Here is a 21,390-nt window from a genome sequence, read left to right on the forward strand (position 1 = left end):
ACAAGTCGGTACTCCTTTCCCTTGATTTTTAAAGTACTCTTCAGAAAAAGTAAAACATCTAATTTGTATATAATACACATTATTACAGTAAGTCAATATGTTACATTTAATTTGCTTTAACCCCTGTAGAAATGCAGTAAATTTCAAATAAAATTGTGAATAATCCTTGGGACTGAGCATTAGGTATGACCTGTTGATATACAGATAACAAAACAAGTTGTAGGCTTTGTCTCTTTTCCTTAAAATGTGCTTGAACTGTCTAGCAATATGTGAATCCTCGTTCTCTTTATGTTTTTTCTAGGCACGATCTTAAAAGATTTTTTTCCCCCTCAAATTTCCCTAAACAAAAATTGATCCAGTGAATGACCATTTAAATCTCCCTGTAGTCCTTCAAGACAACTACATATTATGCAATCAAGACAATGTTTTCCCTATCATCTTTTATAGATGGATATCTACTCAAAACAGTTGATACAAAATAATACATCCTGTATTGTTTCATATCAATATAGATTTGAGTTTCAGTAATAGACTATGTTAATACAAATCCTTTCTTTGTCCAATAAAAAACAGAAAATGCTGGAATGCTCTTTGGGCCAGGTAGCATTCATGGAAAAAGAAACAGAGTTAATGTTTCATCCCAAATACCTTTCATCAGAGTTGCAGCATTCACTGCATTTTGCTTTTGCCTCTTTAACTAATCTCATTTTGAAGAATGGCAAGAGACAACTTGTGATTGAATAAAACAAAGAATTGCCCTTGCTGGTGATCTGAAACGAAAGCAGAAATTGCTGAAGGAACTCAGCAGGTCTGGCAGCACCCATGAGAAGAAAGCAGGATGAACATCTTGAGTCCAATGGCTCTTCTTCAAAACTTCATCAGTTCCAAAGATGGATCACAGGTTTCAAAACATTAACTCTGCTTTCTTTTCATTAGATGCTGCCAAACTTGCCAAGCATCTCAAGCAATTTCTGTTTTTGTGATTTACCCCAAAGCTTAAGTGCACATCAGAAACATATAGATTAAAACAAAAATTCCTCCTAGATAAAATATCCAATAAGTTTCATGTTATTATTTTGCTAGCGCAACCTCATTTCAAAAGGTATATACAGTGCCAGGAAAACCATTGTTTTGTGCTTTTCTACAGCTGGTATATAGCAAAAATAAAACTTCTGTAGTTTACCCATAAGACACGATGAAAAAATAAAAGTTAGTTTGTAAGATATTATGTCTTGTCTACCCTGACAATGAAAGGGATACTTTCTGTTCAATGTATTTTCTTCTTATTTATTCTTTAATTTGTTCTCCTCACTCTGCTGATGCTTGGCTATCTTCCTGCCTGCCTACCACGCTTTGGTTCATCATTGTGCTGTAAGTACTAATCTCTGTTTTAAAGTTACACCTATTTGTTCAGTGTCTGAAATGCAGTGTGTCTGTAAAAAAGAAAAAACATGTGCTTCCATATCCATTCAGTTTTCTGAATCACAATTGTAAGAAGAATTCAACCATGGTTATGAAGGTGATGCCAGGTTAACAATTTGGATAACACAACTATAACAATTGTAGCAGGAACTTGTTTGAAATGAGATTTTTCTATTAGTTACCTTTTGTAACTTTTTGTAGTGTGGCTAAGATTAATTAATTGGGAAATAATATTTGCATCCTCAAATACATATAACAATTGGGTTAATATTATGGCAGAATCCATTATAAAAACATATTTGAAGAGTTGGTATTGTCAAATTGCGAAATAATTGGGGAATTATTTTCTGTCAAACAACAGTTGAGGCATGTATCACTTGTAAAGTTATATTAGCAAGCAAAAATAACAAGGTAATAGCTTGCTATGTTTGCATGACAAATAAATAAATGGACATTAGCTGTAAATTCAATATGTATTAATGAATAGTTGACTATAAATTACAGAAAGAATTATGATCAAACATTTGTTACATTTCCAAAAATAGTTGTGTAAAATGGTTTTTAAAAATATTTGTTCATGAGATGTATGCATCACTGGCAAGGCCATTTATTTTATCCAGCCCCGATTGACTCTTGTACCAAGTGGTTTGGTAGGGCCATTTCAGATGTCACTTACCACTAAAGTACATTGCTATCACTCCAGAGTTTTATATATAGGCCAGACAAGGTAAGGACATTAGATTTCTTTCTCTAAAGGGCAGAAGTGAACAAGTTGGTTATTTATGACAATCAACATTGCTTACATAGTCATCATTGGACCATTTTCATTTCGGACAGTTATTGAATTCAAATTTCACTAACTATCACAGTGGGATTTGAACCCATGTCCCCAGAACTTTGGCTGGGAGTCAAAACTCCTATTCGACTGACACTGCGAGTAAACCATCATCTCCCACAATTAGCTTATAGTAGTTGTTTAAGCTGTTTTTAGACTGTATAGATCCATGATTGTCACTGGGAGACCCCACTCAGCTCTAAATATTTTAATAATAGCAAAATGACTTAAATGTGAGAGGATAACAATGAAGCAATGGACATTCTGAAACTAGAGCTGTATATCTCATATATATTTTTTCCCACTCAATATTCTCCACATACTGCAACAATTATGATCTTCGTGAATGCCATTTTTTAAAAATTAATTTAAAGGATGTGGTAATTGTTGGTAAGGGAGGCGAATATTACCATCTCTAATTTCTCTTGAGAGGGTAATGATGTGTTGCCTTCTTGAAGTGTTGGTGGATGTACACACAGTGCTGTGAGTGGAGAGATAATGGAAACTGCAGACGCTGGAGAATCCAAGATAACAAAGTGTGGGGCTGGATGAACACAGAAGGCCAAGCAGCATCTTAGGAGCACAAAAGCTGACGTTTCGGGCCGAGACCCTTCATCAGAGAGTGGGATGGGGAGAGGATTCTGAAATAAATAGGGAGAGAGGGAGAGGCGGACTGAAGATGGATAGAGGAGAAGATAGGTGGAGAGGAGAGTATGGGTGGGGAGGTAGGGAGGGGATAGGCCAGTCCTGGGAGGACGGACAAGTCAAGGGGGCGGGATGAGGTTCGTAGGTAGGAAATGGAGGAGCGGTTTGAGGTGGGAGGAGGGGATAGGTGAGAGGAAGAACAGGTTAGGCAGATGGGTACGAGCTGGGCTGGTTTTTGGATGCAGTGGGGGGAAGGGAGATTTTGAAGCTGGTGAAATCCACATGGATACCATTGGGCTGCAGGGTTCCCAAGCGGGATATGAGTTGCTGTTCCTGCAACCTACGGGTGGCATCATTATGGCACTGCAGGAGGCCCAGCATGGACATGTCGTCTAAGGAATGGAAAAGGGAGTTGAAATGGTTCGCGACTGGGAGGTGCAGTTGTTTATTGTAAACCGAGTGGAGGTGTTCTGCAAAGCGGTCCCCAAGCCTCCGTTTGGTTTCCCCAATGTAGAGGAAGCCAGACCGTGTACAGCGGATGCAGTATACCACATTGGCGGATGTGCAGGTGAACATCTGCTTGATGTGGAAAGTCATCTTGGGGGCTGGGATGCGGGTGAGGGAAGTGGTGTGGGGGCAGGTGTAGCACTTCCTGCGGTTGCAGGGGAAAGTGCCGGGTGTGGTGGGGTTGGAGGGGAGTGTGGAGCGAATAAGGGAGTCATGTAGAGAATGGTCTCTCCGGAAGGCAGGCAAGGGTTGGGTGGGAAAAATGTCTTTAGTGGTGGGGGCGGAAGTGTCAGAGGATGATGCATTGTATCCGGAGGTTGGTGGGGTGGTATGTGAGGACAAGGGGGATTCTCTTTTGGCAGTTATTGCGAGGGTGGGGTGTGAGGGATGAGGTGCGGGAAATGCGGGAGACACGGTCGAGGGTATTCTGGACCACTGCGGCGGGGGGAAGATGTGGCCCTTGAAGAACGACGACATTTGGGATGCGAGGGAGTGGAATGCCTCATCCTGGGAGCAAATGCGGCAGAGGCGAAGGAATTGGGAATAGCGGATGGAATTTTTGCAGGAAGGTGGGTGGGAGGAGGTGTATTCCAGGTAGCTGCGGGAGTCAGTGAGCTTGAAATGGACATCAGTTTGTAGGTGGCTGCCTGAGATGGAGACAGAAAGGTCCATGAAGGTGAGGGATGTGTTGGAGATGGTTCAGGTGAACCTGAGGTTGGGGTGGAAGGTGTTGGTGAAATGGATGAACTGTTCGAGGTCCTCTTAGGAGCATGAGGCAGTGCCAATACAGTCATCAATGTAATGGAGGAAGAAGTGGGGTTTGGGGCCAGTGTAGGTGCGGAAGAGGGACTGTTCCAGTAGCCTACAAAGAGGCAGGCATAGCTTGGACCCATGCACGTAACCATGGCCACCCCCTTTTGTCTTTAGGAATTGGGAGGAATCAAAAGAGAAGTTGTTGAGGGTGAGGACGGGTTTGGCTAGGCAGGTGAGGGTGTCGGTGGAGGGGGACTGTTCGGGTCTGCGGGACAGGAATAAGTGGAGGGCCTTAAGGCCATCTGCACGGGGAATGCCGGTGTATAGGGACTGGACGTCCGTGGTGAAAATGAGGTGTTGGGGACCGGGGAATTAGAAGTTCTGGAGGAGTTGGAGGGTGTGGGTGGTATCATGGATATAGGTAGGGAGTTCTTGGGCCAAGGGGGAGAAAATGGAGTCCAAATAGGTGGAGATGAGTTCGGTGGGGCAGGAGCAGGCAGAGACTATAGCTGGACCAGGGCAGGCGGATTTGTGGATTTTGGGAAGGAGTTAGAAGTGGGCCGTGTGGGGTTGCGGAACAATGAGGTTGTAGGCTGTAGATGGGAGGTCACCTGCGGTGATGAGGTCATGGATGGTTCAGGAGATGATGGTTTTGTGAGTTCCAGGATTTTGACCCAAGATGCTGACAGAATGACAATATACTTCAAAGTCAAGAGAGGGAAGCCTGCAGGTTGTGGTGTTCCCATTATTCTGGTGCACTTGTCTTTGAAAGCGTTAGAGGTAACAGGAAGGTACTATCTTTGGGGCATTGGTGTACTATGCAGTGTGTCCACAGAATTCCTCATCTACCATCTGTTCTTATACCCAAAATATTTATATGGGTGGTCTAGTTCAGTCTCTATTCAGTCATAAATCTCAGGGTATTGATTGTGGAAAATTCAGTGATGGTCATGGTGTTGCATGTCAAGGAGAGAATGGTTTGATTCTGTCTTGTTGGAGATGGTGAGTGTTGGCTCCTGTGTGGCATAAATGTTAATTTCCACTTCTCTGCCAAAGCCAGGATACTATCCAGGAGTTGCTGCATATGAGTATGGACTGCTTCTGTTTCTCAGACATTGTGAATGGTGGTGAAGATTGTACAATTATCAGCAAATAATCAAATATCCTTAAATTAGGGAGGAAATTGTCTGTTGCTTCGAGTCATATCTTGCAAAAAGGAAGAGACTGTGGATCTTGGAGATCAATTGGCGTTATCAATGTCCTTTACAGCTACACAACACCTATACTCAATTCATTGACCATTAAAGACAAGTTAACCAAACTCCTTCTCCAGTACCCTGTTTACCTGTGACTCCATCTTCAAGGAACTATGAACTTTCACCCCAAGGTCTCATTGTTCGGCACACTCCCTAAGACATTCCACTCCCGCATATCCGAGATGTCCAAGTTCTTCAAGGACCGCAACTTTCCCCCCACAGTGATCGAGAACGCCCTTGACCGCGTCTCCCGTATTTCCCGCAACACATCCCTCACACCCCGCCCCCGCCACAACCGCCCAAAGAGGATCCCCCTTGTTCTCACACACCACCCTACCAACCTCCAGATACAACGCATCATCCTCTGACACTTCCGCCATTTACAATCCGACCCCACCACCCAAGACATTTTTCCATCCCTACCCCTGTCTGCTTTCCGGAGAGACCACTCTCTCCGTGACTCCCTTGTTCGCTCCACACTGCCCTCCAACCCCACCACACCTGGCACCTTCCCCTGCAACCGCAGGAAATGCTACACTTGCCCCCACACCTCCTCCCTCACCCCTATCCCAGGCCCCAAGATGACATTCCACATTAAGCAGAGCTTCACCTGCACATCTGCCAATGTGGTATACTGCATCCACTGTACCCGGTTTGGCCTCCTCTACATTGGGGAAACCAAGCGGAGGCTTGGAGACCACTTTGCAGAACACCTCCGCTCAGTTCGCAACAAACAACTGCACCACCCAGTCGCAAACCATTTCCACTCCCCCTCCCATTCTTTAGATGACATGTCCATCATGGGCCTCCTGCAGTGCCACAATGATGCCACGCGAAGGTTGCAGGAACAGCAACTCATATTCCGCCTGGGAACCCTGCAGCCTAATGGTATCAATGTGGACTTCACCTGTTTCAAAATCTCCCCTTCCCCAACTGCATCCCTAAACCAGCCCAGTTCGTCCCCTCCCCCCACCGCACCACACAACCAGCCCAGCTCTTCCCCTCCACCCACTGCAACCCAAAACCAGTCCAACCTGTCTCTGCCTCCCTAACCGGTTCTTCCTCTCACCCATCCCTTCCTCCCACCCCAAGCCGCACCCCCATCTACTAACCTCATCCCACCTCCTTGACCTGTCCGTCTTTCCTGGACTGACCTATCCCCTCCCTACCTCCCCACCTATACTCTCTCCACCTATCTTCTTTAGTTTCCATCTTCGGTCCGCCTCCCCCTCTCTCCCTATTTATTCCAGTTCCCTCTCCCCATCCCCCTCTCTGATGAAGGATCTAGGCCCGAAACGTCAGATTTTGTGCTCCTGAGATGCTGCTTGGCCTGCTGTGTTCATCCAGCCTCACATTTTATTATCTTGGAATTCTCCAGCATCTGCAGTTCCCATTATCTCTAATACTATTTTCACCTTACTGTTAAGTCCTGCCCTGGTTTGCCTTAAAATGCAACAGCACACATTTGGCTAAATTAAATTCCATCTGCCACTCCTCAGCCCAGTGCCCCATCTGTTCAAGATCCCATTGTACTCTGAGTTAACCTTCTTCACCGTCCACTACACCAACGAATTTTGGTGCCATCTGCAAACTTACTAACCATACCTCCTATATTTGCATCTAAATCATTTGTATAAATGATGAAAAGCAGTGGACCCAGCACTGATCCTTGTGGCACACCGCTAGCCACAGGCCTCCAGTCCAAAAAGCAAACCTCCACACCACCCTCTGTCTCCCATCTTAAAATCATTTTTATATCCAAATGAGTAGCTCTCGCTGGAGTCTCTATGACCTAACTTTGCTAACCAGTCTATCATGTGGAACTTAGTCAAATTCCTTGCTGAAGTCTATATAGACAATGTCCACCAGTCTGTCTTCATCAGTGTTCTTTGTCACTTCTTCAAAAAGACTAGCTTAGATGGAGTTTGAGGAAAACTATTTTTCCTGACGGTGGAAAGAATCGGACAAGTACTGCCTGGGAGGGTAATAGAACCTTTAAAAAGCATGTGGATGAGCAGTTGAAATGGCATAACATTCAAGCTTCAGGCCATAGCCATGAATGCTCCAAGTGCTTATAAGTGGAATTAGTACAGATAGGTCAGCAGACATTCAATGGACTGAAGGGCTTCTGTGCTATATGACTTTGTTACTCTGACCCTACTACACCTGCCGTATCCTCACACAGAAGGTGAAAGTTTGGACTGGGCCGCGGTGGTAGTTTTAAGGAGGTGGAAGAGGATAGTGAAGATAATGGTAGGGCCCTCTGGTTAATTGCTACATTCTAAGGCCGCATGGACACATGCCTGAACCAACTTACAGAGACCAGGATATTGTCAGACTCGACGGTAGTCCTCTCTGAGTACAGGTGTCCAAGCTCCTGTGATTTGGTGAAAGAAACCATGCAGAATCAAATGGATTGCATGCTTCTTTGGGCCATGACTAGATGTGACACACAAAATCAGGTACAGAGGCATTCAGATTTTCAACCATCACCAGTCTGTTGTATCTACGTAGCAATCACAATGCCCAATCTCTGGTAAATGAGGTGATCTCCAGTCACTCATTTTCTAATTGTGAGAAATGAACCACTATCTAGCAGCTGAAAGACAGCACATTGGTTGAAGATAGTCGACGTGTTTCATGTCAGAGATCCCTCTCGACCTTATTGGGGCAATAGCACTATGACGGACATTAATAAAGTGCTTTGAAGATATTTTAAAAGATGTGCTCATTCTATACAATTATTGAACATTGTTGTACCCTCAGAATACTTTTCTTTCCATCTCCCGTTGACTACATAGAGGTGCGTATGCAGTGACAGAGTTAGACCAGAGAGGCTCCTGTGAGTATAATCAAGCAGAGAGAAGATGGTGCTATTTACACTTGCAAAGCACAAGAAATCATTGACTTTTTTCCTGCACTGCTTTCCAATGACTCCCTGGCACCGACCTGCTCAGCAATCACAGCCCAGCTTGGGTGGATCTGGGGAGATGGCCTCCTGGTGTATCACTCCGGAATCGGATGTCTCTTCTGTTCATGACCCTGTCCAACAGCATCAGTGAGACTGAGCACAAACTTGGACTTCTTGGGAGGCATCTCTGGGATCCTAGGGATGGCCACCACACGTGGAGGTGAAGTTCCTGGTTTGAAAGGAGGAAAACTCGCGTCCAACTGGCCTTTAAATATGGTGCCAGAACCTTCAAGCACAGAAGCTCACACCTGATTAGCACTTAAAAGTTCACACAGCACTTGATTCACTGACAAACTTGTGCAACATCTCACTTGCATCGATAATGAGCTGAAAAGCACTTGATCATGTGAGATAACACAATCACCTCAAGCATTAGGAGAGATCATACTTGATGCTTTACTTTAACTGCAAAATGGAGAATCACATAGAAAATACATAGAATGTATATCTGTACTGGCCAGGAACTGAACCTTTGGGCCTGTGTTCTGTGCCAACCACAATGTCATTCTAAACTAATCCGACCTGCTTACATATGGTCCATTTCCCTCTGTTCCCTGCTGCTCATGTATCTGTCTAAATGTCTCTTTAAGTGTTGCTGTTTTATCTGCTTCTGCCATCCCACATCCCAGTAGCACATTCCAGGCACCTACCACCTTCTGTGCAAAAATCTTGCCTCACATATCTCCTTTAAACTTTCTCCCTTTGACATTAAACCTATACCCCTTAGTTTTTGACATTTCTACCCTAGGAAAAAGACACTGACTATCCAACCTGTCCAAGCTTTCATAATTTTATATACTTCTATCAGGTCACTGCTCAGCCTCTGACACTGTAGCAAAAAAATCCAAGTTTGTCAAAACTCTCCCAAAGCTGATACTCTCCAATCTGGGCAACATCCTATAAACCTCTTTTGCACCTTTTCCAAACCATCCATATTATAATGTTGCAACCAGAACTGCACACAGCACTCCAAATGTGGCCCAACTAAAGTTTTATTCAGCTGCAGCATGTCTTGCCAAGTTTTATACTCAGTGCGACAACCAAAGAAGGCAAGTGTGCCATATGATTTCTTCATCAGCCCATACTCCAGTGTTGCACTTTTAGGGAGCAATGGACTTGCATTCATATTTGCCTCTGAATATGAATGGCCCTAACTGTCCTGCCGTTAACTGTTTACTTCTCTCTTGCATTTGACCTCCCAAAATGCATCACCTCACATTTGTGCAGATTAAACTCTATCTGCTATTTTTCCAACCAACTTTTCAACTGATATATGTCCTGTGACATCCTTTGACAACTTTCCTCACTATCCACAACACAACCAATTTTTGGATCATTTGCAAACATATTAATCAGACCACCTATATTTTCATCCAGACCATTTGTGTAAATTATATACAACAGAGCTGCAACACCACTGACCCTGTGGATCTGATCTCAGACCTCTAGTCAGAAAAACACACCTCCGCAACTACCCTCTGTCTTCTATGATCAAGCCAATTTCTGGATCCAACTTTTCAACTCACTGAGGATCCTGAGTGACTTATAGTTCTTGTCCAACCTACCATGAGGGTGCTTGTCAAATGTTTTAGTAAAGTCCAACGTCCACTGCCCTATTCTCATCAATCGCCATCGTTTCCTCAAAATCCTCAATTAAATTTGAGAGACCAGATATCCCCTGCACAAAGCCATGTTGACTGTCTCTAATAAGTCATTCTTTTCAATGTGCAATCTTGGCTCTTGTCTGCATGCCAGTGCTACTGGAAAATCCTGTCTCTTACATATTCATTTTATCTCTCTCTTATTTTTTCTGAGTAACAGTACATTTTTACATTGGGTTTACTGGAGCATCTTAATGTTTACTTATAAATCATCAAATTACGCTAGTTACAGTTTTTTTTTAAAAAAGCACTGAATGCTTTTGTTTTTTATTGTATTGCTGTGAGAATTCTGTACCTGTCGTCTTTCACTCAACCAAGATGGTATGGATCCCTTCTTGACCCACAGGTACTGTTACTAAGTGCTGCTTTTAATTGTCTTAAAAGATGCTTGCCAACAAAGCTCATTATGGTTAGTTCTTCAGGTTTTAACATTATCACTGCTTTAATCTCTTGTCTTTGAGGGCAGGATGGATTAACAATTCAAATGTGGGATTTTAATATGGTACTTCTTTGTTTGAATACTAGTGCACTAGTATTAGAGATCCTAAAAAATTTAATTACTTTTAATGACAAGGTAAGGGAGTACTACATATTTTTATGGAAGCATTTTGCAAAGTAATAATATTGTATTTACACTCTTCAAAAATATAATTATCTGATATGACTGGAATCAATGTGGTAGCAAGGGATTAAATTCTGCAGGGGTGTCACTAAAGTAAAGATTAACGTAAATTAGAAAAAAATAAGGAAACCTCCTGTTTTTAAATTTGGTACATAGATGAATGGAAGAAGTATATGTGAAACTAAATTTTAATGTAGAGACAAAACTTATTATTCGGAGAATTGAAAATTTAGCTTCCAATCTCCTAAATAACAAAGGCCAAGGCTATACATATCCACGTCATTTGGAAGGATATCTAGAAATAGACAAGGATGTAACCAATGCAATGAGTTCCTCCAATATTGTCCTTAGGAGTCAAGTAGAGTGTAGGTGAACGTCATGTTGACAGGGACTATCTTTTTGTTTATTAATGGTTTTAATATTTTGCCCTTGTCTTCACTGTGGCTCGTCAGCAATACAATAAAAAAAGCATCTGTTTTTAATACTGATGGGTACTGCAGGAAGAATGTACATGGGAATTGTACTTACAACGTTGAAGGGTCCTGTGAGGAGGAGGTCACGTAACCACAGCTATTCCATTCTTATTTAGATGCTTCCTCAGACAATGGGCAGAGATTTCTTTTCCTTTCTACTGTTTATCTGTGTTTGCACAGGAAGACATTTGCTTATGTTGCACAGATGTGCAAAAGTTGTACATCCCCGCATTGAAACACACTATATCACTGCAGGGAACAACACAAACAATCTCCCCAAATAGGAACTGTATCAATTTCTGCATCAAACTTGTTTGTTTGGACTGAGTAATTCCAATTCTATTTCTTTTCCATTATTGTCGCTCTCATTTTATGCTTTGATTGTTCATCTTACTGCAAACCTCCAAACTGCTGGGAAATATGTCTGACGTTATGGAATTCTTATACCCATTACTAACAGGACAAACAAAGCAGCTTAGCTTACTTAGTGAATACATTCAGTAATCATTTTGAAAACCCGTAGCCCATTTGGCTAATACACTATGCTGATCAGCACGAGCATCAAATTGTGATTTTCCATCCCTGGTCAGGTCCAAAGTGATGGTATAGTCCTTACTTCACCAACCTGACCACTAAGAATAGCGACATGAAGATCAGATTTTTGATTCTGTGGGGTGGACAGGCAATAGGATTATAAGTCCAGGCAAGTTACACAGAAGCACCAAGGAGCTATCAGGCATGGAGGCAGGCTGGGCACAACACCAGAACCATTACCAACCTTACGAATGAAGAATTCACTGTGCCTAAACAAACACCATGTCCTATCCTTGCCAACCAATATTATCTCATGCTTCCCAACCCACCAATTGCACCTCATATCCTCCATGCCAAAGAATACCCCTCAACCACCCCCTTAGTCTTCATGCACCTCATGCCAAGTTATCTTCCCTAAATAGCCCCTACAGCCGCACATTCCCCAAAGCTAAGTTTTACCCCAGTTCACCTTCTCTGATGCCTCATCCTCCAGACCAAAGAATGCTGCTGTGCCCACTCTATATGGTCCCTATTGGCTGTATGGCAACATGCCAAACCATGACCTTGTTCTGCTCACCTTTATACCGACCACCCCAACTCACTGAGTATCTGTCATAGATAGACCTCAGCACCCATGCAAAGATGAGATAAAGTCCTTTCAATAAAGATCTGAGTGTCAATTAAAAAAATGTTAAAAATGATTACAGTTATAGTCTATCAACTAAATAAAATGTGATAAAAACATTCCATTCAACTGCACTGTCCCTTTTAACCACAAGCATTGGAATGCATAGTCCCACATTAAACAATCTGTTACCATTCAGAGTTGTCAATTATCACTACTACTGTGATAACAGATGGTAGTGATATTAGTCATTCAGCACTAATCTATTGATGGATGTCAGCAGACAGAGTGAAAAAGCAAGCCATCATATTTTTTGCACTCCAACCATTATTTTTCAAACATTTGAGGTGTAGAACTTTTAAATGCTTTGACAGCTTGCCCTCTTCCTTTTACAGGTGTTGTTGACAGATCTTTTTGATGTTTGGGCAGGTTCTCTTGATAGCTCCCTTTGACAAATGCTGCTGACAGTTTTGACAGTTAATTTTGAAAACTCTTGTTGATAATTTGAATGAATCTGGTAGTGATGAGTTTATGCGTGTTTTACATGCATTTATGCTAACCAGTAACTATCACAAAATGGCACTTTTCTCCCCTAAAGGGAAACTGACCTAATCAAGAGCCAGACTATTCGGTCCGCCTCCCCCTCACTCCCTATTTATTCCAGTTCCCTCTCCCCATCCCCCTCTCTGATGAAGGGTCTAGGATCGAAACGTCAGCTTTTGTGCTCCTGAGATGCTGCTTGGCCTACTGTGTTCATCCAGCTCCACACTTCGTTATCTTGGATTCTACAGCATCTGCAGTTCCCAATATCACCAAAGGGGAGCTGACCTCCAACCATCTCAACCCAGCCCATTCCCATCCCACAAAAATGAAAAATGCCACGTTCAAGACTGGAACTTGTGAAATCTGAGCTTGTTCGTCAGTTTCAATGTGACAGAAAGCTTCTCCATCATGGCAAAAATCCAATCCTCTTTTAACATTTCAATGTTATTCAACAGGTCTTGTTCATAAGTCTGTTGACAATTGCTATTAGGCAGATGCAGGATATATAATCAATGTTTACTTTCAACTGAAACACAAGCTGATTTATTGTGCCCAATGTTTATTCTAGTTTGTTGCTGTTAAGTAAATCTACTGGATTTCTAGGGGAGCCACTTATAAGTGCTTCCATGATATATGTCTAGTACGCAGCTCACAGTTGAAAGGCTTAGAATAAAGCTTTCAAGAAATTTAACCCATCGTGCCTGCACTGGTCATCAATCTATCACAGTCTCACTTTTCAGCGCTTAGCCTGTAGCCTGGTGTGCTGTGGCATTTCAAATGTTCATTTCAATACATTTCAAATGTTGAAATGGTTCCTGCCTTACCAAAGGGAAGTGTGATGTATCAACCTGATTACCTTGTTGTCCTGAGTTGATTAGGCGAATTAAAATTCACCCACCATAATCCTCCAAATAAAGGGACAGCAAAAACCATTTCGCTACAGGAGTACAGGGCTTTACTGGGGATTTCCAAAGAGTTGTGTGATAAACTAAACTGATGGCCATGGGTTCCTACAAACAGCACAATCTTAATCCAGTGGTCCAGTGGGACAGAGATAATGGGAACTGCAGATGCTGGAGAATCCAAGATAACAAAGTGTGGGGCTGGATGAACACAGCAGGCCAAGCAGCATCTCAGGAGCACAAAAGCTGACGTTTCGGGCCAATGGGACAACTAGTTTTATTCAAATAATGCTACACAAAGTATCCTATATCTAATAAAAAATATCAAAAAGCAAATTGTTGAAATGTAGCTTCACATGTACAATATACAAAGGAGAATTAGTTCAAATGTGTTAACTGTGCTGAACAAGTATAATTCAGGTGGAATTGATTGTGTTGTTGACTTCTATTTTAATATAGAAAGAAATATTTTATGAATAGACATTTAAAAAGTGCATTGATGAGACTTTTTGTCTGATTATGAATATATTATGAAATCATGTTCACCCTGAATAACCTTGTGAGTGTAACTGTAATGCACAAAGTTTCACAGAGCTGTGACACTTCTCAAGATTTAGCATTTTTCAAATTGTTCCCATTTTCTTTACAGTTTCACCTATACTTGGCTTGATTAAAGCAACTTGTACAGCCCCTCTATTCCACAACACTCTCCAGGGCCCTACCATTAACTGCATAAACCTGCCCTGGTTTGTCCTACCAAAATGCAACACTTCGCACTTAATTGAATTAAACTCATCTGCCACTCCTCAACCCATTGCACCATCTGAACAATATCTCATTGTACTCTTGGATAGCCTTCTTCACTGCCCACTATACCACCAATTTTAGGTTTGACCACTGTCAAGGAAACTAGCTGACCGTCAATATAAATACTGTGGCTACAAGAACAGGTTGTGAGCTCGGATTTCCACAATGGGAAGCTCATCTCATTCTTGAAAACTTGACTGCTGCAAATAAAGCATTAGTCACAACTGGAATGGAATAGTCACCAAGTGATTAGAAGAGTGTAGCTGTAACTACATTCAAAAATCTCAGCAATATCCAGGACAAAAAAAAACCTGGTTGGTAAATTTCTGTGGCCTGCACATAGTAACAGCAGTGTACACAGTCTGCAAGATCCAATGTAGCAACTCACCAAGGCACTTTTGACAGTATCTTCCAAACTCTGACTTGGCAACTGAAAGAGAAACAGGCGCACATATAGGAATGTCACGACCTACGAGTTTTGTTCCAAACAGCTCCTTGAATTGAAACTATATTAATGTTCCTCAACCCTCCCTCGGTTTAAATAATGGAATGTCTTCTTTCATAACACTGTGGGTATACTTAACACCATATGAACTAAAGTATTTCAAGAAGGTGACACACCATCACTTTGTCATGCACATGTAGGGATGGGCAACAGTGCAGGCCTTGCCAATGATGCCTGAGTCAAGAGAGCCAAGTTTTAAAAAGACAGTGGAGAACAGCATCCAGAATTTAACACTATATTTCATACTATTCCCACTTAGAGGCATAGAATCATACAGCACAGAAACAGACCTTCTGGTCCAACTCGACCATGCTGACCAGGTGCACCAAACTAAACTAGTTCCATTTGCCTGCATTTGGCCCATATCCGCCTAAACTTTTTCTATTCATGTACCTGTCCAAATGTCTTTTTAATGTTGTAATTGTATCAGTTTCTACCAGTTCCTCTGGCAGCTTCTTCCACTACGCACGAACCTCTGTGAACAAATTGACCCTCAGGTCCCATTTAATCTATCCCCTCTCGCCTTAAACCAATGCCGTCTAGTTTTGGATCCTTTAGCCTTGGGAAAAGACCTTGGTTATTCACCTTAACTAAGCCTGTCATGATTTTGTAAACCTCTATAAGGTCACCCGTCAGCCATTGACACTCCAGGGAGAACAGCCTTAGCTCATTTAGCCTCTGTCTATAACTGAAACCCTTAATCCCAGCAGGATCCTTATAATATTTCCTGCGCCCTTTCCAGTTGAACAACATCCTTCCTATAGCAGGACAATCAGAATTGTACACAGTATTCTAAGCGTGGCCTTACCAATGTCTTTGGATAGTCAGAACTGCGGATGCTGCAGTCAGAGATAATACAGTGTGGAGCTGGAGGAACACAGCAGGCCAGGCAGTATCAGAGAAGCAGAAAAATTGACGTTTTGGGTCGGGACCCTTCTTCAGAAAAAAACCTGAAGAAGAGTGCCAACCCGAAACATCAACTTTCCTGCACCTCTGATGCTGCCTGGCCTGCTGCGTTCCTCCAGCTCCACACTGTGTTATTACCAATGTCTTTTACAGCCGCAACGTGAAATTCCAACTCCTGGACTGAATGCTCTGACCAATGATTGCAAACATGCCAAAAGCTGCCTTCACCACCTTATCTACCTGTGACACCACTTCCAAGGAACAGTGTACCTGCACTGTAGGTCTCTCTGTTCCACAATACACCCCAGGGCCCTATCTTTAACTATGTAAACCTGCCCTGGTTTGTCCTAACAAAATGCAACACTTCGCACTTATCTGAATTAAACTCATCTGCCTCTCCTCAACCCAAGGTTTCATTTCACTCTTGGATGGCCTTCTTCACTGCCCACTATACCACCAATTTTAGTGTCATCTGCAAACGTATTAACTGTGCCTCCTGTATTCTCATCCAATCATTTATATAAATGATGAACAGCAGTGGACCCAGCACAGATCCTTGGAGCACACCACTGGTCACAGGCCTCCAGTCCAAATAACAACCCTCTACCACCATTCTTTGTCTCCCACTGTAAAGCCAGTTTTGTATCCAATTTGCTAGCTCTCCCTGGACCTGTGTGATCTAACCTTACTAACCAGCCTACCATGCGGAGCCTTGTCAAAGGCCTTGCCAAAGCCCAGGTAGAAATGCCTTCTGCTCTGCTTTCATCTATCTTCATGGTCACCTCTTCAAACAGCTCAATCAAGTTTGTGAGAGACAATTTACCATGCACAAAACCATCGGTTTAGAATCATTACTGTTAAGGCTTTCATTATGCAAGTATAAAAGAAAACATAATTGAAATATGTTTTATCTTGCCAAGTGACCTATCTGGTAAAGTTAGAGCCTGCTGTACCATTATATAGTTCACAGTGTGGATCCAGTATATGCTATGTTAGCTGGTTTTTCTTAGACAGGAAGTATCTGCAGTAATCCTTAATAATAAGCAGAGCAAGGTGAAAATCAGCCAGACACCATTCATGATTGTTTTTCAGTCAGTGTGTCTATGTAAGTGAGAGCGAGAGCTGTATACGCAAATCATAAATTAATTTGAACTAGACGTCAGAAGAAGAAGGGGAATGAAAAAAGATTAAAGTATATCAAAAAAAAGGTGTAGCAATAAATACGTTCATTACTACATAATCAGCTGAAGCAAACAAAGTCTCATGAGGACTCGACTCATTTTCTATACTGTGGTTTGTTCCCTTTTTAGAATATGTATACATAGCAACGAAAAGCAAAACCAGTGAGGATATTGTTCAGTCCGCAAGATACCCAGCAGCTTACTCTCCAGACATCTTCCAGCAGTCAGAGTCCGAATACTGGCCTGGCCCATTTTCACCCAAAGGTAAGCCTATAAACGGCTGCTTAACGTTCTTTTAATGAAGTCACACTTTAAGTTAATGATTGGGTATGCCTTGAGTCTCTTAAATGTGTCAACAGAATCTTGCACTGTAAATGGGGTTGGAGAGGTTTGTGATGGATGAAAATTTGAGCCCTCTTTTACAACATGAGGAGAAATAAAGAATGGCTCATATGAGCTGCCAACTGCTATAAGTCATGAATGAAATGATGACTTCACTGAATTAATTCATTCAATCTTCTGAGTCATAGCAACTGTTGTGTAGGCACAGAGATTATACAAAACAAAATAGTTTTTCAAATATTTATCAAAATAAATTTAAAGTACATAAACAAGAACTGCTGGCAGCAGTGAACACAATTGTTACTCACTTAGTTCAACACTCCAGAATTTGTTTCACCATTGCAGTTCTTCCATGCTAATTCAGAATATGCTGTGCTGAAATCTACATCACACACATCTTGTTTGAGATTAATTAAGCAGCCATTCAGATTTTCATGGCTAGTTTAAATAGAACTGTAAATTATATTCATGAAATTAGAGCAATCTATCAGAAATCCCCATGAATATGAAACAGGGCCTCTTTATGAATTTGGCATGCCTGTTTTGAATTTTTTCAAAAATAGCAGTCATACACAAGAATCAATACAATGTCATGAGAAAGTGGAAATGAAGTATGATAGTGTGTTTTGAGAAATACTAGCCCTCAAAGGTATTTAGAGTGCCGGCAAATAAACTTCTAAACAGTAATTGAGTTTGTTAAATGTCATTGATTGGGGTGTGCAAATACATCAAAATTTTAAGAAAATGTGAAGCAGTTTTTGGCTAGACTTTCTGTTAGAAAACATAACTGAAATTAAGGTATCTATTCAGTTAATTGTTACCTGGACTACATCCTCTGTAGGTTCAGCACTTGTTTTGTATATTTTAGGTAACACCATACTTAAGAATGAAATAAATTCTAAGTGTCAAGGGGCTTAAATGAAAATAGATAGGTGCAAAAGCATGTAGGTTTCTATCTCAAAACCAGAGCTGGCTTAAAGTCAGGTTATTGGCTATAAATTTTGTTATGGTGCACATAACATTAAGAATTTTTAAAGTGCAGATGAATTTCTCAGTGACAAAAATGAAGAACAAGAAAACAGCATTTCATTACTTAAGATTTTTATGCAACCAAATAAAGTAGAATCAACTCTACCAAACATTACCTAACCAACAAATAATATTGCTAACAAAATGTGTTTTGTGTCAATATTTACTGCACTGCTTGCTTCTAGCAAATATGCGTCAATACAAGCTTAAATCCTAAATTTATCCTTGCCTTTCAGCAGATTTGCTCCTCCCAGCCAAACCAGGGTAAATCCTCTGAAGTCCTTCAAAATAGTACCATTCAGTCAAATTATTCCAGAACTGACTTCTGCCTGAAAGCTCCACCCCAGCAACTGATTGTTCGGTGTATCTCAAAGTCCTGGCAATCCTGCTCCCTCACTTTTCAAGTAGAAAATCAATGTTCATACGTGTTCTCCTTATCATTAACTCCAAATATTTCCCTTGTCGCTTCACACCTATAAATTGCTGCATCCAAACACAACAGTAATTCATTTCTCCCTCTCTATTGCACAAATTTTGATAGCTACAGCCATGCCAGAATGAGGCAAATTAGCGGACTGGATCTCATTCAAGGATTCTTGCCTCATTCCCAGGGCCTCCAGTTTTCCGTGTTTCAGGTTAAGAATGAAGGTGATCCTAAACCTGCACTCTGGACTGTGGAGTAACATTTCTTTGCCTCTTACCCCACACAATATTTGTGGAGTCAGGCCAGCTTCTCCATGATGCATGATTCATGGTCCTTCAGAGGAGATGCCTCGTGAGCAGTAGTCTAAATTCTGGAACCTTCTGAAAGGCATGAAAGACCTTAACTATTGTTCTTGTGCCACCTCAAGGCCAAAACATGGCACTCACTGACATGGAGATGGTGTCAGGAAGGAGCTGGGTATGAAGGGTGAGGGCTAGAGGGCCTATATTATAAGCAAACAATTAGAAGTAAGTACCAGAGAAAGATGGTGGACCTTTAAACGTGGACACCTTAGCTCTTGGCCACACTGGTCACCTCTGATCTGCTTCCCGGGTGACCTCTATCCCCAACAAGCAAACATTGTGCCTGCCATAGATTGTGTTTGCTGAGACAGGGAACAGTCCAGCCTCATGTCTGTCACTGTGTCTTTCTCCAGAAATGCAGCTGTTTCTCTTTCTGTGCTGAGGATGAAATTACCACTAGATTTTCAATATACTTTGGTATGGCTTTCTCTCTGTGTAACAATGAGGTCACATAGGCCTGTCGCTGGGCGGAGGTCTCATGAGATCACCAAGCCCCAGGACAGTTTGCTTTAATCTAAATTAAAAGAGATATTTCAAAATATATTGTGCTGAATCTTACCAGAAACCAGCTAAATGTAATTTGCAGCAAGTTTGATGGATGGTATCTTTCTGTAAGACCCAATGAGATTTCTCATGTTGTAATGCCAAACGTGCCTCATGAGCTTAATACCATGTCCCTATGGTGCCTCACACACTCAATGAAAGCCCATTCTCCCACACATCAAAGCTGGAAGACCTTGCCATGGCGGGGAGATCCTGGAGTTCGGGGAACCAATGCCATCTTTGAAAGCCATCCATTTATCTGATTAAGTGTTGGCAGTCAGATGTTGTCCTTCACCTACATATAGTGGGCAGCATCCACAAGCTAAGTGAACATTCCTACATCTATCACTGTTTAAGGATGAAGCCACTCAGCTTAAGTTTCTTTCATCATGCAGAGTCATAGAGTCATAAATGTTTACAGCGTGGAAACAGTTCCAACTTGTCCCTGTCAACCAGTTTGCACAATTAAACTAGTTCTATTTGCCTGCATTTGATCTGTATCTTTATGGTCTATATGTGTGTACCTATCCCATCCATGTACTTATCCAGATGTTTCTTAAATTCAATGTGAGCACATGCAAGGTTTTGCACTTTGGAAAAAAGAATACAGACATGGACTGTTTTCTAAATGGTGAGAAAATGCATAAAGCTGAAGCACAAAGGGATCTGGGAGTGCTAGTCCAGGATTCTCTAAAGGTTAACTTGCAGGTTGAGTCCATGATTAAGCTCAAGAGGTTTGGAATATAAAAGCAGCGATGTGCTTTTGAGACTTTATAAAGCACTAGTTAGGCCCCATTTAGAATACTGTGTCCAGTTTTGGGCCCCACACCTCAGGAAGGACATACTGCCAATTGAGCATGTCCGAGGAGATACACATGGATGATCCCTGGAATGGTAGGCCTAACGTATGATGAACGTCTGAGGATCCTGGGATTGTATTCATTAGAGCTTAGAAGGTTGAGGGGAGATCTAATAGAAACATACAAGATAATGCATGGTTTAGAAAGGGTGGACGCTGGGAGGTTGTTTTCATTAGGCAGGGAGGCTAGGACCGTGGGCACAGCCTTAGAATTAGAGGGGGTAAATTTAGAACGGAAATGAGTAGACATTTCTTCAGCCAGAGAGTGGTGGGCCTGTGGAATTCATTGCCACGGAGCGCAGTGGAGGCCAGGACATTAAATGTCTTCAAGGCAGAGGTTGATAAATTCTTGATCTTGCAAGGAATGAAGGGCTACAGGGAGAGTGCAGGGAAGTGGAGTTGAAATGCCCATCAGTCACGATTAAATGGCAGAGTGGACTTGATGGGCCGAATGGCCTTACTTCCACTCCAATGTCTTATGGTCTAAATATCAAAATTGTATTTGCCTCCATTGTTACCCCCCGCAGCCTGTTCCAGACATTATCCATCCTCAGTGTGGAAAAAATTGTCCCTCCAGACCGTTTTGTATTGTTCCTCTCTCACCTTAAGCCTATGCCCTCTAGTTTTAGACTCCCCTACTATGGGGAAAAGCTGCTTGCTGTCTGCCATATTAGTGCCTCTCT

At 42.0% G+C, this 21,390-nt stretch overlaps 1 protein-coding gene across 4 annotated transcripts in view; it reads left to right on the forward strand.

The window, feature by feature from the left end:
* ablim3 (actin binding LIM protein family, member 3) overlaps positions 1-21,390 on the forward strand; it is a 316,208-nt gene that overhangs the window by 255,205 nt on the left and 39,613 nt on the right. For all 4 annotated transcript variants that reach the window (XM_059650745.1, XM_059650743.1, XM_059650744.1 and 1 more), the window contains one exon: positions 17,293-17,412. In XM_059650745.1, coding sequence (XP_059506728.1) covers positions 17,293-17,412 — 120 coding nt within the window. The remainder of the gene's footprint in view (positions 1-17,292; positions 17,413-21,390) is intronic.

The sequence above is a fragment of the Stegostoma tigrinum genome, chromosome 13, assembly GCF_030684315.1.
Source record: "Stegostoma tigrinum isolate sSteTig4 chromosome 13, sSteTig4.hap1, whole genome shotgun sequence".
Classification (NCBI taxonomy): domain Eukaryota; kingdom Metazoa; phylum Chordata; class Chondrichthyes; order Orectolobiformes; family Stegostomatidae; genus Stegostoma; species Stegostoma tigrinum.